This window comes from Lathyrus oleraceus, chromosome 1 (assembly GCF_024323335.1).
Source record: "Lathyrus oleraceus cultivar Zhongwan6 chromosome 1, CAAS_Psat_ZW6_1.0, whole genome shotgun sequence".
Taxonomy (NCBI): Eukaryota; Viridiplantae; Streptophyta; class Magnoliopsida; order Fabales; family Fabaceae; genus Lathyrus; species Lathyrus oleraceus.
This window is the reverse complement of record NC_066579.1, coordinates 34,973,613-34,989,958: the sequence shown is the minus strand read 5'-3', so window position 1 is coordinate 34,989,958 and position 16,346 is coordinate 34,973,613. Positions and strand designations below refer to the sequence as shown.

The 16,346-nt window shown below is 35.4% G+C and overlaps 2 protein-coding genes and 1 long non-coding RNA gene across 3 annotated transcripts; 2 read left to right on the top strand and 1 right to left on the bottom strand.

The window, feature by feature from the left end:
* Positions 1 to 1,446: 1,446 nt before the first annotated feature.
* On the top strand, positions 1,447 to 2,473 carry LOC127085939 (uncharacterized). The gene is made up of 3 exons (XR_007789355.1): positions 1,447 to 1,712; positions 1,796 to 1,861; positions 2,158 to 2,473. It is a non-coding gene; the product is annotated as an uncharacterized LOC127085939 (long non-coding RNA).
* Positions 2,474 to 8,847: 6,374 nt separating this feature from the next.
* LOC127085866 (calmodulin-binding protein 60 F) lies at positions 8,848 to 11,929 on the top strand. Its single transcript, XM_051026456.1, has 7 exons — positions 8,848 to 9,256; positions 9,615 to 9,690; positions 9,774 to 9,832; positions 9,915 to 10,393; positions 10,478 to 10,638; positions 10,780 to 10,983; positions 11,098 to 11,929. The coding sequence occupies exons 1-7, from the start codon at positions 9,147 to 9,149 to the stop codon at positions 11,770 to 11,772; spliced, it is 1,764 nt and encodes a 587-aa protein (XP_050882413.1). The 5' UTR covers positions 8,848 to 9,146; the 3' UTR covers positions 11,773 to 11,929.
* A 58-nt stretch (positions 11,930 to 11,987) lies between these two features.
* Positions 11,988 to 15,205, bottom strand: LOC127085782 (two-component response regulator ORR24). Its single transcript, XM_051026356.1, has 5 exons — positions 14,847 to 15,205; positions 14,465 to 14,617; positions 13,954 to 14,370; positions 13,737 to 13,813; positions 11,988 to 13,376 (listed from the first exon to the last, which is right to left on the bottom strand). Exons 1-5 carry the CDS (start codon positions 14,992 to 14,994, stop codon positions 12,384 to 12,386), a joined length of 1,788 nt encoding a protein of 595 aa, XP_050882313.1. The 5' UTR covers positions 14,995 to 15,205; the 3' UTR covers positions 11,988 to 12,383.
* Between the last annotated feature and the right edge of the window lie 1,141 nt (positions 15,206 to 16,346).

Sequence of the window (16,346 nt, the reverse complement as noted above, 5' to 3'; positions counted from 1 at the left end):
ATTTGCAGTCTCTCTTGTCTTTCTTCAACCACAGGAGTTTTTGTAGGTGTTGGTGGTTCTTCTGATACATTTGAAGATGTCAAATTCTTCCTTGGTTGGTCAGTGTCTTGTTGACTTGGTCATTCATACTCTTTACCACTTCTCAATTAAATGACCTTACAAGTTTCAATGTTTTTTGTTCCAGATGTAGATGTTGATGTTTTAGTAGAGCATGGAATTGCTCCCATAGGTCTTGAAATTGGTTCTTTATTTCTTGCATAAAGGACTTTAGTAGAGCTTGGAAGTGATCCCATTTATGGTGTTTGGGGCTTTAGTTGATTTTGGGTGTTACTCCATGAGAAATTAGGATGATTACGCCATCCTAGGTTGTAAGTGTTGTTCTAGGGTTTGTTATATTTGTCTTTGCCCACATAGTTCACAAAAATTGGATTAGTTGAACATTCTCCAAATAAATGAGCTCCCCCACAATAGACACATGCACTAACATTAACATCAATTACCACTTTGTATGGCTTGGAAGTTGGCGTATCAAAACTTATCATCATGCTCTTCATCATTTGGTGTATTTGGGCCACTTGAGCAGCTAAGGTTATGGTTTCAGTGACCTCATGGTCAATAGTTGGCTTCGTTGGAATAGTTATAGTAGATGCTCTAGTAATTTTCCATTGATAGGTGTTAGCAGTAATACTTTCAATCAATTTGTATCCTTCTTCGTAGGATTTAGATAGGAAATCCCCACTAGAAGATGCATCCAACATGTTTCTTAAAGATGGTACCAATCCATTGTAAAAGGTAAGAATGGAAACCATACAAGTTACAATCCAAACACAATTCCTAAAACAATCAAGTGGAATGGTGTCCTGGTAATTGATGATTAATGATTATAATAGGGAAGTATCTTGGATTGAACTTGAAATATCATGGCTCATGTTAAAAACACAAACAAGTGGAGTTGGTATGAATTAAAACAAATGAGAATAATGCACCAAATGTAAACATGTCTAATGGCATTTATCTGTTCACATGAAATAGATCAATATGGACAATTAAATGGAAGTTAATCTAATCATGAATTATGGATCAATTTGACAAGTGTAAATCAACATGTACTAACTCAAATCATATGAACATGGAAATTGGATCAAACATGTAGAAATATATCACAAATCACCAATTAGATTAATCATGCAGAATGATAAAATGTCCTATTAAATGATTAAACATGTAGAAATATATCACAAATAGTGGTGTTGTGCATGGGCCTAAAAGCAAGACCCATATCAAGTTAGCATGCAGATAGGGGGTGTGCAGGCGACAACATGCAGTGTTTAGTGAAATTTGGCCTAAAGCCCAAGTATCATGAACCCACAACGGAAATGCAGTACATGGAGTTAAATTGAAAAAAAAAAAAAAAAGGTAAAAATGATGGTGACGTAGGTCAGCACTGACATGGATTAGCAATTAATGAATTGAATGAATTTCAATTAACGCACGTGAACAACATGCCTTGCTAAAACTCAGAGCAAAATGAATCAAAGAGGGAACTTCAAGAACCCTAACTCAAGAATTCAAAATTAAACAGCAACGGAGTGGAATCGAGTCACCTCTTGTTGGGGCTTTCATTCCTCTCGTGAAGAACTACATTCCGGTAACTCAAATTGCAAAAAGAAAGAAGAGGACCAAAAGCTTACCAGAGTAAACGTCGATGTAAGGTACGATTCTCAATTTTTGTCCTTCTTCTTCTTAGTGTTTGTTATGTTGTGAGCTTGAGTTTCTGTACGTTGCAAATTCGAAGGTGATGGATGAGTCGTGAAGATGATGATGAATTGAGATTGATGATAAGTGGTTCAGAGAAGTGGAGGTAATGCATTGGTGGATCAAAAATCTGAAAATATGAGTTTGAGAATTATGAAATGTGATTTGTAGTTTGAATCGTGAGCATGAGAAATGAGTGGCAGAAGATGAATTGTGAAGTGAATTATTTATATAGATGCTTCTGATTCTGTTAGAAGTTGTTATTCATTATGTTAAAAACTTGTGAGTTTGTTATTTTGGTTTGTAAAATGGTTAGCAAGTTTGTTATTTTGGTTTGAAAAATAGTCAGCAAGTTATTCATTATGCTTAAAGTTCTTTCCATTGGTTCTGAATGTAATGCAGGGCTGATTCCTTGGCTTGAATGCTCGTGGGATTTGGATCCAATGGCTTACTCTCATGCCTTGGTCATGGAGCTGACTTGGGATGCTTTGGTTGCATTAAAGTGGATACAAGGATTGTTTGGAGTACATCATGTGGAATTGGAATTGCTTGGACTGTTTTTGGAGTTTTGCTCATGTTGTATTGTTGTAATGGTTTAATGTTGTTGAAAATGCCTATGTATGTATGGTTATGATTGTAATTTGAATTTGGTTGAAGTAGTTGTAATTTGAAATTGGAATTGAATTTATGGATAAAGGAAAATTGATGATGTATGTAATCTTGATGGTTGGATGAAAATATGAATGTATGTAATTGAATCAATACAATATTGGAATGTGGTTGATGTTTAGAAAACTTGAGTAATGAAAATATGAATTATTTGGAAATGAATTTGGTTTATGATGGAAAATTGATGGTTGAATGTGGAAATGTATTAGAAGATGAATTGGAATTTTGAAATGAATGAAATTTGGCTTAAAAATGATTTAACAATGAATAATGAAATAAAAAAAAACTAAAAAGTGGCAATAATGAAGTAGGACCAAGTGTTGGTTCAAAAGTTGGTCTGGGCAGGAAATGGACCCGGTCATGGACCTGATTTCTTGGTCCAAAAGGTGGTCCAACCTAGAAATGGACCAAGAAATGGACCAAATCCCCAAAGTCATGAAAAAGCTAAGGAAATAAGGTTTTGATAATGAAACAAGGTAGAATACTGAGAAACATGTCTTAGAGGATCAATAATGATTAGTTGACTTTGGTCAATTGTTGACCAAAAGTCAATTGTAACAAAATTGACCAAAAATGTAATCTTTGCAATGAACATGTACACTTGTAATGAAAAGAACATATTATGACTTAAATGAGGTATTTGAGTGGATTGCCATGAATGAAATTGAACTGTTTAAGACTGTGAACTTATTATCCAATTAACCAAACACAAGAACCAAGGCCTTGACCAACTATGAAAATGACTTGAATAGAGCAATAAGCAAAACAACCAAAACCATGAAGGTGTAGTGAAGCAATCAATAATGGCAATGACCAGATGAAATGATTATGGATGGGACAAGTGGGACTTGAAATGGATCCAATTCAACTAATGAGATCTCAGATGAACCAATGACAAAAGGTCTTGAATAGAGCTTGAACAAGTCAATGAACCATGCACCAGATGAAATTAGGCTTAGATGCACCCACGGGAAGAGAGTAACCCAAATTAGGGTTTTACTTCACCAAGAAGCCACAGATGAACCATCAACATCAAGCAAACACACAAGGACCAAAGGTGCCACCAATTAGTGTTTTGATTGACTGAGCAACCTCAAGTTGCTAGGAAACCCTAACTTCCACCAGGTACAAGCAATAATATTTTCATCCAAGATAAATGTCCTGTTGAATTGAACCAACGCTTATGCAAATGAAATGACTGACCATGAAGATAAGCACATGATTAGGGTTATACACCTAGATGATCATTGTGAATGGTAGGATAAATTTTGAAGTATGATAGGCGCCACCAACTTCTCTGATGGCCACTCTCCCCAAAACATAAGACTCCCAACTACAACATACATCAGTTTCATCCCCCCATTCCAAATCCGTAAACCAAATCTCCAAACTTTCAACCATTTGACCAGCTCGGGACCACCGAATCACACCCAAATCCGAAACTAGAACCTCAACCAAAATGCCTCAAATCCTCGAACCACCAATACCAACCCTCTCCTAAATTACCTTCCAAGCACATTATGAAGTCAAAATAAAAAAGCAAAACCCCTAGACCATTGGATAAAAAATCGCCCCTAATTGAAACCCTAAGTCTAGAATCCCCCAAAACATCACGCAAACGGCCTCAAAAACGTATGCAAACATAAACATCAAACGAAATAACAAAGATATCATGATATAAAAGCCATTAAAATTCCATGATCAAATTCAATATGTCTACTTCAACTTTGATGTTTAGAGGAAGTTCAAATTCAACTTGCAAATGCATGTGCCAAGAGGAAACATTATAGGTCATTTTGGACCAATACCATTGAACACATGATTTTCCTCAACTTATAAAATGCATAACTCCTTCATGCCAAATATAAATAAGGTTAAATTTGTGACCAAATTGAATAGGTTTGAAAGATCTACAACTTTGATGAAGAAACTTTTCTCATTTGAAGTCCATAGAAAAAGTTATTCAAGGTGGAAGAAGTGAACATATGGCTTGATACTTAGAAAATGTTCAAATATGTTTAATATCCCAAACTTTCACCTCAAAATTCATCATGATCCAAGCTTCAAATGAAATAGTATTCAACATGAAAGTTGTTTCCCTTGATCTCACCTTTTCAAAAAGTCCAAGATCATCTCATTTGGCCAAAGGATGAAGGACTTGCGCATGGGTGCAATATGAAGAACCATTTGGATGATTTCCACTTCCACTTTTCATACACGATTGCATGACTTTGCAACATGGTTTCAGCATGATCCTCACTCATTTTTGGACATGATTACATCACTTGATGGGCCTATCACACGCCCATGCAAGCATGCAAAGAGAATTTCTCATTTTTGCCAAATTTGGAAGTGTGTGGAAATGAATCTCCTTGGCTATAAATAAGACCCTCATTGCTCATAATTAAGGACCTCATGCCCAAGCCTTGAACCTGCAATCAAAACCCTCACCATTAAAGGATAATCTTTAAGGTTTTCTTTGAAAAATCGAGTTTCAAATCTCCATCTGTTTTGAGATTGAAACTCCAAGAGTCCATACCATTTCTTGATCCAAATCACTTCCCACAAGCTTCTGAAGCAAGGCCAAGCACAATTGGAATCAAGATCAAGCAAGTTTGAAGCTCCCTCGAAGGTAAATTTTCAGAAACTTCATCTCTTCAATTCTCCCTCAATTCTTCATCATTTTTTGTAATTTTGGTTGTCTGAAGTCCTATCAATGTAGGCAAGAAGATTGAGTTGCTTTAAGAAGATTGAGTTGCTTCGATTTGGAGAAAATTGAGGCCAGATTCGAGCTCCTGAGCATTTTTTCTTTGAATCCATGTCCTTGTTTTTTATTTTGGTGATGGTTGATGGTGGACCAGTCCGGTGAGGTCCACCGGAGAAGAAGACCGGAGCCATAGCTTCGGTTGTGTGTTGTCACTCCTCTCAGCCACAGAATCCATCTAATTTGTTTTAATCTCACGCGTCCAAAGTGATTACCAAGCCTGCAGCGCGCTGACTAAGGACCATTGTGGAATGCGCGCTTTTGGCCATCTGATCTGCCACCTCACTTAATGAGGGAGATCAGATGGCCCTCGCTTTTTTGATTTTCTTTTTATTTTCTTATTTTTCATTTAATCCTTTTATTTTGATTAATTCATATAAATTTCATTTTTTATCCAAAAATATAGGACTTTCATCAAAAATATTTAAATATTTTCCTCTTTTATTTTCTGAATTAAAATTATTCTTTGGATTAATTTTGATATTTTTCATGAATTAATTGTTTTTGTGCATATTTTTAATTGTTTAAAAATACTTCTGGCTTTTCAAAAATCATAAAAAAAATTGTCTAAGGTCCTTTGACCTTCATTGATCTAGGATAAATCTCTTGGCTATTTATTTGGTGTTTTGAAGAGGTTTTAGGTTTTGACCAATTTAAATTGAAATTTAATTCAATTTAAATTTGATTTTTTAATTGATTAATTGCATAGAAATTATATTGAGCCATTTTTATTGACTTGTGATGTTTGACTATGTGTTTGGGCCTTGGTCAAGGTTGATTTGACTTTTGTTAAGTTAAAATCATTGGATTTAGGGGATTGATGAAATGTACATTTCATCTCCCAAAATGAATGGATGATTTTAATTTAATAAAATTCCTCCCATGACCAATTTGTGTTTATCTCATCTCCCATCCCTCTTCATCTGCTACATGGTCTTGATGCAACTGTTACTTTGAACCTGTGTCTAATGTCTTATTCTGAGCAAAGTCAAGGATTATGTCATCTGATACATGAGGAAGTAAAGAAGACTGTTAGTTATGCAATTGCTTGCTTGGATGTGACCATCTTTATTTGATGCCTTACTCTTGATATTGCTAATTGCTTGCCGATTATTGCTTGATTTAAAGTCCAAAGGGAAAGTGGGTTTTCTATATGACATTCTTGTTTGTTGGATTGCATCCCATTGGTTAGATCTTTTCAACTCTTAACTTTTAATTTTATGCTTAGGATTAGTCTCTTCATCTCCTCCCACTTCTTAAATTTCAAAAAATTTCCCCCTTTTTCAAAACCTTATTTGCTTGTTATTTCAAACTTGGACATGTTTTAAATTAGAAACTTTGGCTTTATCCCATTGAATTTTTAAAACTCTTTTCTTAAATCAAACTTGTAAATAAACCTAATCATATTGACTTAAAATTCAAAAGACAAAAAGAACTAACACTCATTCAAACTCTTTTGGACCTTTTATGCCTCTTTTAAGTTTAACTTTTGATTTAAAACAATCCACCGATTTTGAAAGTGATACCACGAACTACGAGGTTTTGATCCCTCATTTTATGTTGGTACGTAGGCATAAGTCCGAAGGTCTTGTCAAACACAAAAATATAATTAATGAATTATTTTCTCATCCCTACACTCGATTTGTTTCAAACATCTTTTATACCAAAAACACATACACACATAAAAAAGGGCTCCCTAGGAGTACCTAGGACACTTTGGGTGCTAACACATTCCCTCTGTGTAACCAACCCTCTTACCTGTAATCCCTGGCATTTTATTAGTTTTGATTTGAAAACTTCTTATCTTTGGGTTTTGTTCCTACTTTTCCCTTTTCCTTTGGAAATAATAAAAGCGCAACGGTGACTCTAGTTTTATTGATGTTAAGTTTATCCATAGCTTAATGGTCATGAATTTACCGTTACACTTCCATTTAAGTCGAGAAATCTCATCATCTTTTCTTCGATCGACACCTTGTAGTTCTTTTTGACTAACTGTCGTATGCTGAGCAAATTGCTCTTCATGTCTGGTATGTACAACACATTTGAAATTACTGATCTCTTGTCATCTTTCCTCATAATTAGAACATCACCAACACCTTCAGTTGCTAGTTACTGATCTTCTGCCATCTTTCCTCATAATCAGAACATCACCAACACCTTCAGCTGCTAGAGTATTGTCATTTGCAAATTTCACCATGTTCTTCATTGAGGGCTTTATGTTGACCAACCATATGTTGACAAACCAATCTTTCCTTCCAGACATGTGTGATGAGCATCCCGAGTTCAAGTACCACTGATCCTTGAATCTCTCTTCATCTCATGAATTTACCGTTACACTTCCATTTAAGTCGAGAACTCTCATCATCTTTTCTTCGATCGACACCTTATAGTTCTTTTTTACTAACTGTCGTATGCTGAGCAAATTGCTCTTCATGTCTGGTATGTACAACACATTTGAAATTACTGATCTTTTGCCATCTTTCCTCATAATTAGATCATCACCAACACCTTCAGTTGCTAGTTACTGATCTTCTGCCATCTTTCCTCATAATAAGAACATCACCAACACCTTCAGCTGCTAGAGTATTGTCATTTGCAAATTTCACCATATTCTTCATTGAGGGCTTTATGTTGACCAACCATATGTTGACAACCACTGATCCTTGAATCTCTCTTCATCTCTCGTTGTAACCGCTTCTGACAATTGTAACATTGAATGTGACTCTAGTCAAATGTGATTATTGTCTGGCTTTTGACCACCACCTCTTCCTCTACCTGCAACACCACCTCTTTGGTTGCCTTGGTTCCAGAGTTTTCTCTAATTCGACCAGTGAAAGCTCTTCTTACTTCCACAAACTCTTGTACTGCACAAAACGTTTTTTATTTCAAGTGATACCATTTGTTGGGGGAGTTTTTCACTATGAAGCATTTAACATTGTGCAACTTCTTTTTAGAGCAATAGTTTTGTGAGTGACACACCACATATTCACCTAAAACCTTAAGGTGATAGGTGAGTGAGTTCTCTCACTTATAAATGACCAAGTCTCCACATTTCCAACCAATGTAGGACTATTACCCACACTACTCACACTTGATACATTCTCAACATTTTTTTGCAAAGTTTTTCTCTGCTCACAACATGTGGAAAACTTCTTTATTCACTTTGCAACTGCAAAATTCTGTGAATACAATGCTATGAATACAACATATAAGAATACGAGTTACTCACCCTATTTATAGATTTAGGTTAACTTACTCCCTAAGTCAAAGCACAAAATAGTTAACACTACTAAAATATACCTAAGTCGAAATCATGTGTGAAACAACATGCTTTGACACTTCGACACACTAATACAATTTAACACATTAGATGATTCGATACTTTCTTACTTCTGTCAAACAACCTAGTTTGATATAAAAAATTACAATTCAACAAAAATGAAAAATCTTTAACTCCATGAAAAAAAAACCAATATTTTGAATAAAATTAGAGTGATATAGAAAATGTGTTCTTGTTGGTGATAAATATGCAATGTTGCAAGACAAAAGTAAGTAATTAATGTCAATATGGAGGGCTGATTCTGTCTTCACACCGACACAAACTAATAACAAAGTCAAAAGACAATAGAAAACGCGGTTTCAATTTCCAACGTTCATCATCACATCCAATCCAGCTGTGAACATCAATTATATATTCTAACAAAAACACCCTTTCTATAGTTTTTAATAAAACCAACTTGTATGTTTATAGATCTATACTAAATAAACAAATCTCCATTACTTTTTTTTTGTCATCGTCTAGATTACACACATTTGTCAAACAAACAACCTTGCTTACTTTCTTTGTGTTTATCAACTCATCATCATCATCATCATCATCATCTAGATTAACTATCTTATGCATCACTCAGAATTGACCAAGTTAAATATTTTATAGAGATCGAATAAAGTTCTAGAAATGGAAAGTTCTAAGAACAATAAATTGGAGAAAAGAAGTTATGATGTAGTTAATGAGGACCAACTTCATCTTGCTCATTCAAAGAAGCCAAAACTACCTGGTTTAGCCAGGTATTTCAATATTACTTTAGTATATTCATTTTGTGATTTTCTATAAGAACAATAACTTTGAATTATTTTACATGTTTTAGTGTTATTGATAAGATGATTAGTGTACTGTGAGATATGAGTCTGCTATATGATTCAGTTTTAGTTTTGGCATCAAGTGGTTTCAGTCTCCTCCCAATCGCAGTTGTGCGAGATTGAACCGTGGTCCTCCCTACCGTCCAGCGTCAATTATCACTAGACCAATTGGTGTCTGCTATAGATCTTTGATAACATGTGATGTTAGTTAGATTACTATTATGTTGCTCTTAATTGTTGTAACATTAATTTGTGACATTAACATTAATCAACATTTGAAATGTAGTGTGATTGTAGAAGCTTTGAAGGTGGATAGTTTGCAAAGACTATGCTCATCTTTGGAACCTCTACTCAGAAAAATTGTGAGTTAAAATAAGCAATGATTTCATTATCTACAATGTATTATTAGTTCTTTAGTGAATCCTTCTAATTCCATGATCAATAGGTCAGTGAGGAAGTGGAGCGTGCTTTGGCGAAATTGGATCATGATAAACTGGGTGATAGGTATGTTCCTCTAGTCAGATTAGTATTCTGAAAATTCCAAGATCCGTCGCTGATATAATACATTACGTTTTATCTGAGTCAGGTCTTCGCCGCCGGGGGAAAAGAATCTGCAGCTTCATTTCAGAACAAGAATGCCACCTCATTTGTTCACAGGAGGGAAGGTTGAGGGAGAGCAAGGAGCAGTCATCCATGTTATCTTGTTGGATCCGAACACGGGCAACGTTGTTCAAGTTGGACCGGAATCAGTTTCTAAGTTGAATGTTGTTGTACTTGAAGGTGATTTTAATGAGGAGGTTGATGATGATTGGACAAAGGATCACTTTGAAAGCCATCAAGTAAAGGAACGGGACGGGAAGAGACCAATTCTAACCGGTGATTTGCAAGTTAGTCTAAAGGAAGGTGTAGGAACATTAGGCGAACTTTCTTTCACGGACAATTCTAGCTGGATTAGAAGCAGAAAATTTAGGCTTGGTGTTAAGGTGGCTCCTGGGTATTGTGATGAGATTCGGGTGCGCGAGGGTAAGACCGAAGCCTTTGCTGTTAAAGATCATAGAGGAGAATGTAAGTTTCCTGATTGCAAACTCTTGTGGTTTTTGCTTATGATTAAGGCTTTTTTGTGAACATATTATTTTCTGCAACTTGCAGTGTACAAGAAACACTATCCACCTGCTTTGCACGATGAAGTTTGGAGATTGGATCGGATAGCAAAGGACGGTGCACTTCATAAAAAATTGATTCAATCAAGAATAGTAACTGTAGAAGATTTCCTGCGTCTTCTTGTTCGTGAGCCGCAGAAACTAAGAAGTGTAAGAATTGGTCATCAACAATCCATATCACTGTTCTTTAATCATATTTTTTCAAAGCACTAAACCTAGAAAACAGCAGGAACAATGTTATCGTTTTCAAAATACTCCATTTTACAAACTTATTTGCAACTTTTACTACAGATACTTGGTAGTGGGATGTCGAACAGAATGTGGGAGAACACTGTGGAGCATGCGAAGACATGTGTTTTGGGTACTAAGCTTTTTGTTTACTACACTGATGAAACCAATAGCACTGGCATTATGTTCAACAACATATATGAGCTAAGAGGCCTCATTGCAGATGGTCACTTCTTCTCTTTAGAATCTCTCACTCCAAATCAGAAGGTCAATTTTCTATGTCGTATCATGTTTAGTTTTGATATGCGATCAACAAAAATATCCGAAATGATATTTTGATAATAATAGCTAAATTAAGCCATTTATTAATTTGAATTACAGATGTCTGTGGATTCCTTGGTGAAAAAAGCATATGATAATTGGGACCAAGTGATAGAATATGATGGAAAAGTTTTAAATTCTTTGACTAATTCCAAAAGGGGATCAAAATCCGCTGACACTCATAAAATGCATCACAACAATTTCCAAGACCAGCAGTATGCATCTGCAAAGGGCAGGTCGTTGTACGTCTCGTCTGTACCGAATCAACATTTGCAAATAACGAACAACTACTTATCCAGTCCTGATTATCAGATGGTAGGGACATCTGTAAACGATTCACAAATAGCATTACCAGGAGCCATGAATTACAACATGACAGGTCCTGAAAACGGAGGCACTTATTATCATGGAGACTGGTCTAGGCAGAGAAATGGACAAGGGTTGGAAGACATAGTCGCGGAAGAGCTTCGTCTTAGGAGTTCACAGATGTTGGAGAGTGATGATATGCAGAGGTTACTTAAGACAATTAATGAAGGAGCTGATTTTGGTCATTCTAATGAGAGTTGTTACAGTTACAGGCTTGAGTATGAGCCTCCGTTCAGCGGCGAGGATAATGTCAAGTGCTCAGGGAAGGCTGTTGTTGGGTGGCTTAAGCTCAAAGCAGCTTTAAGGTGGGGAATATTTATTAGAAAAAAAGCCGCGGAAAGACGAGCACAGCTTACTGAGTTGAACTGAGTTCTAATGCTTGAAATTGGAACATTTTGAAATCATCTTTGTATTTTCATTTACTAAATTTTTTTATTTACTTATAACAAGTTTGATACAATTTATCTCATATAAATTCAGAAATGATAATAAATGTGACAAACAGGTTGAAACTTGTTCCTGTTAAGTTAAATGTTCAAAAATCAGCTTTTAGACCATGTGTTGGTCTTGAATGAAATTATAGATTTAACAAAGAGAAGAAAGGGAACTTTTATTACATTAGTTATAATCAAATAACAGGTAAAGTATTTTATAAATGTATTAACCATCACCTAAGAGAGAAAACACATGAACTAACAAATACATTCAAAACATTTGCTATATCTAAAAAGAGGGAAAAAAAGCAGAAACTACTTGAGCTTTTAAGCAAGAATGAAAAAGGGATGGTAGGGGTCAGATAGCTAAAAACACATACATTTGTGAATAAGAAATGTTAGCAGAGAATTATTTTGTTCTAGCATAATAAACAACATAAGAATGAGTTCATCCAAAGAAAAACTACACAGGGAAATAAACTCCTTGGGGATAGGAGTAAGTTTCAGGATTTTAGTGTTTCTGGATTCTTGTTGAATCAGAAGCAATCAAATACATGATCCAATAGGGTAGGCATCATAAAGTCCCATTTCTCCATCCATTAATGTTGTCTCGTTTGGCTCTTGCGTTATGAAGGGACGTCTCATGTTTTCGCTGTAATCCACTTTATGTTCTTCCCACCTTTGTCGCGGGGCATAACCAGAAGGCTGCATAATATTCTCAATAAAGCCGCCTTCTTGGAATCTCGTCAAAACATCTCTGGCATCCTTCAAAGTAGCATTGATTGCTTCTCCAGATGAAAAGTCAACTGGAATATTGCCAATCGGAGATATTTGGTTCAAAGCAGTAATGCTAGTGGGAGGCGTTTGGTCAGTATTGAAAGACCCGCATACCGGCAAAGAACTGGCAGGAAACTTAGGCAACGCTTCACTTTCGAAGTTTTCAGTACACCGATTATAATCCAACAAATTAGAAGAACCACAAATGCCGATGTTTGTGTTTCCCAAAGAAGCAGAACCAAGAGAAGGTTGATTTCTGTATGTCCTTGCATTGTGTGTCGGTCGTGAATCTCCTTGTAACAATAAATGATGGTTTGAGACTTGTAGAGAACAGTTATTAGCCCTACTATCCTGGAAGCCGGACGTGACTCCAAATCCAGTGGAATCTACTGGGTTAAGCTCAGTTGGAATACTGTGTAATAAGCTTGAGCTTTGATTTGCGGGAAATATCATGGATGATGACTGGAGGTTTCCAAGTTTGCTCAACGAGCTGTTGATGTTTTGACTCTGAACAGGCCGAATCAGTGTTGAAGGACTAATTCCTCTCATGTTAAAGCTGGCAGGAGAATTCAGCCTACCGAAAAGTCCACTTGATGAATATGATTGCAAGGTGGTACTCGAGATCCTTCTAGATCCAGGCGAGGTGCAAAAGTCTGCATATCCATCTATTCCACTCATCCGAAGGTATGAATCGTTACCGCCACCGAATGCAGCAACCATGTTAGCTTGATAGGCTGCCTTTTTCAGATAGAGTCTATATTTCTGCAATACAAAAGGAAAATGAGCTTCATATGTAACCATCACAGTACTGAAAAGCACACATTATTGCTTGACTAAACTCGTGTATTTTCAGTGGGACTTGAAAACATGAGTTTCAACTTCATGTCTTAAAAAGCCACATTGTTAACAACCCACTATTGAGTTTGTTGGATCAAGCTTTTTCAAAAGTAACACTAATTAAAAGAAATATCCATAACACTACACGTGACATGTTCTTCAAGAGCATGTAAGGCTCTTAACATTTTGATCCTTCTTAATTCATCAATATAAACTTTCTATTTGTGAAGAATAAACAACACAGTTATGGTGGCTACAAAAGCAAGAACAAACATATATATATACCTGCAGATGGCTTGCCACATTTTCCCTAGTAAGCCCATCAACATTCATCAGATCGAGTATTTTCTTCGGAACAGCCTCTGCAAAGCAACAACAAACATCAGAATTAATCTCGTTTCAGGAATTATAGTAACCAGGCCCGGATATGAAGTTGTTATTGTTAAACACTGAAGTCAAACAAATCAAGAATATTATTTTATTTTCATTGTCAAAAACTTACTCTCCAAGCCGAGTTGGTTAACAGCACAGACAAATTTCCTATGCAGATCAACAGACCAAACCACACGTGGTTTCTTCTGTGACGACGGGTCATCCTCGTCTCCAGTCCCTTCCCCTTCCTCTTCACCTTCTTCGTCTTCTTCTTCCTCTTCATCTCTGTCCTTCCTTCTTTTACCGATCCTTTTATTCTGATCACCACTGTTTTCCAATATGTTTTGACTATTTCCCCCCGAAATATTAGCGACCCTATCCTCGTTGGAAGCCTTATTTTGATAATTGGAATCGGTTTTTTTCTTTCGAACTACATGTTGCCATATGTTCTTGAGCTCTTCAAGTCGAACAGGTTTCAGCAGATAGTCACAAGCACCGTGTGTAATCCCTTTGAACACCATATTTGTATCACTGTGTCCCGACAACACTACAATAAGATAAAATCCAAGAAAATTACCGATTGAATTTAACCCATTTAGAAGAATGTTCAACAAAAGTAACACATGTATGCATGCACTTACTGATCACAGGTAAGTCCATTTCAAGTCCCACCAGCTCAAGAAGCTTAAACCCATCCATGTCAGGCATATCCACATCACTAATAACCAAGTCAAAGTTATTTCTGTTTCTCCTCAACATTCTCAGCGCATCAATTGCATTTGTAGATGTAGTAACTGGAAAAACAACCACAAAATCAAACATTTGATTCCACAAACCTAAACTCTATTTAGTAACTTAAAAAAGTAAAAAAAATCACAACTTTTTCAAATTTTAAACCAAAAGCCTTCAACTTTTACATAGCAAAACTACACACATGTTGGAAAACACGAAATTTGGAATAGGAATTAGGTTAAACTGAACCTAAGAATCGTTAAAAGAGAGAAAAAGAAAGGAACAACAAACCATGATATTTGCATTGACGAAGGAGTTTGTCCAAAACCATGAGACAAGTTGGGTTGTCATCAACAGCAAGAACACGCATACCGACAGGAAAACGGTCAATGACCCCATCTTCATCCCTCAAATAACCCCTTTGATTCTCCACAACCATCTTCCGAGAAGAACAAAAAACTGTTCAGAGATCAAGGTTCAAAGTGAATAAAAATTCAATCTTGGAACAGGAATTGAATGAAGAAATAAAAGGGTAACGGAATTGAAAGTGATGAATGAATGTGAAGCAAACAAAACATAACAGAAATAATTTATTTTAGTTATATTTGTTCTTCACTTTTTCTACTCAAAAGGAGCAGTGAAAAAAAGGCTTTGACTTTATTTATATTTGTTTAATGGATGATGCAAAATAATGCAGCTTTCTTTTTTATATAATTCACATTTTATTATTAATTTCAGTGATAATTGAAAAGAGATTAAAATTACTTGAAATCAGAAGTGATACCGAATCAAATTAATCGTCAAAGTGCTATCAGTGTGTGTTATGTCCCACTAAACAAAATATACTTACCACATGATTTTAATAAATGATTTCATTCATGTTTTTTTTATTGATGTTTCAAATTTATTTAAGAATCTGGATAATTTATGTTAGTATTATTGTTTTTATTTAAATTTTCTATATATGGAATATAGTCAAAAACTTTCTAAGAGAATCATTATTTTTCATTAAATACATTTAGACACCTGGCTTAATGTCAATTAGAAGACTAGTATAGTTCTATTTGTTAGCCTTTCAATTAATTAATGGTGTTTGTCAGCTAAGATGGGTTGTGTGATTGCATGTTAGTCAATACAATTACTATTACTACCATTTATGCTATGAATCAATTTTGAGGTAAAGTGAGAGGATTCGCATAATACACTTATGGAGATGATTCGATTAGGATTCACAAAGAAGACACCCACTTTGTGTTGAATTAGGATTTCAAGTATTTTGAAAGAACTTTTTATGAATGTTTTTTCTTATTTAATCAATATTTTGTTGTATTGGGATGAGTAGCTCACTTGGATGAGCTTTAAATATTAAAGATTTAGGTTCGAATTCTAGAAAGGAGAAAAATCATTAACATATTAAATTTTGTGTATTCGATTAAGACAATTACAATTTTTTAGAACATTAAAATCATTGATATTCATTAAAATTTATCACAACTTATAAAAAAATTGTTGGAACATTGACAAAACCATGTGTTACAGTTGAAGTGTGGATATGCAATTGAAATTTTTTAAATTTTACTGTTGGATAGAACTAAATCAATTAACTAATACCACGAGGTATCCTTTCGCTTAGTTTAGGTTGAGTCTGTGGTCTGACTTGTATCAATTCTATTATTTGGCATTAGAAATTGTTTCGTGGTGGAATCAGAAATGGAAGAGTTTGTAGAAGTTGCGACGGAGCGAAACTTCTCAAGCGATTCAAGGGAGGAACATCTCAATTTGAAAGTTGTG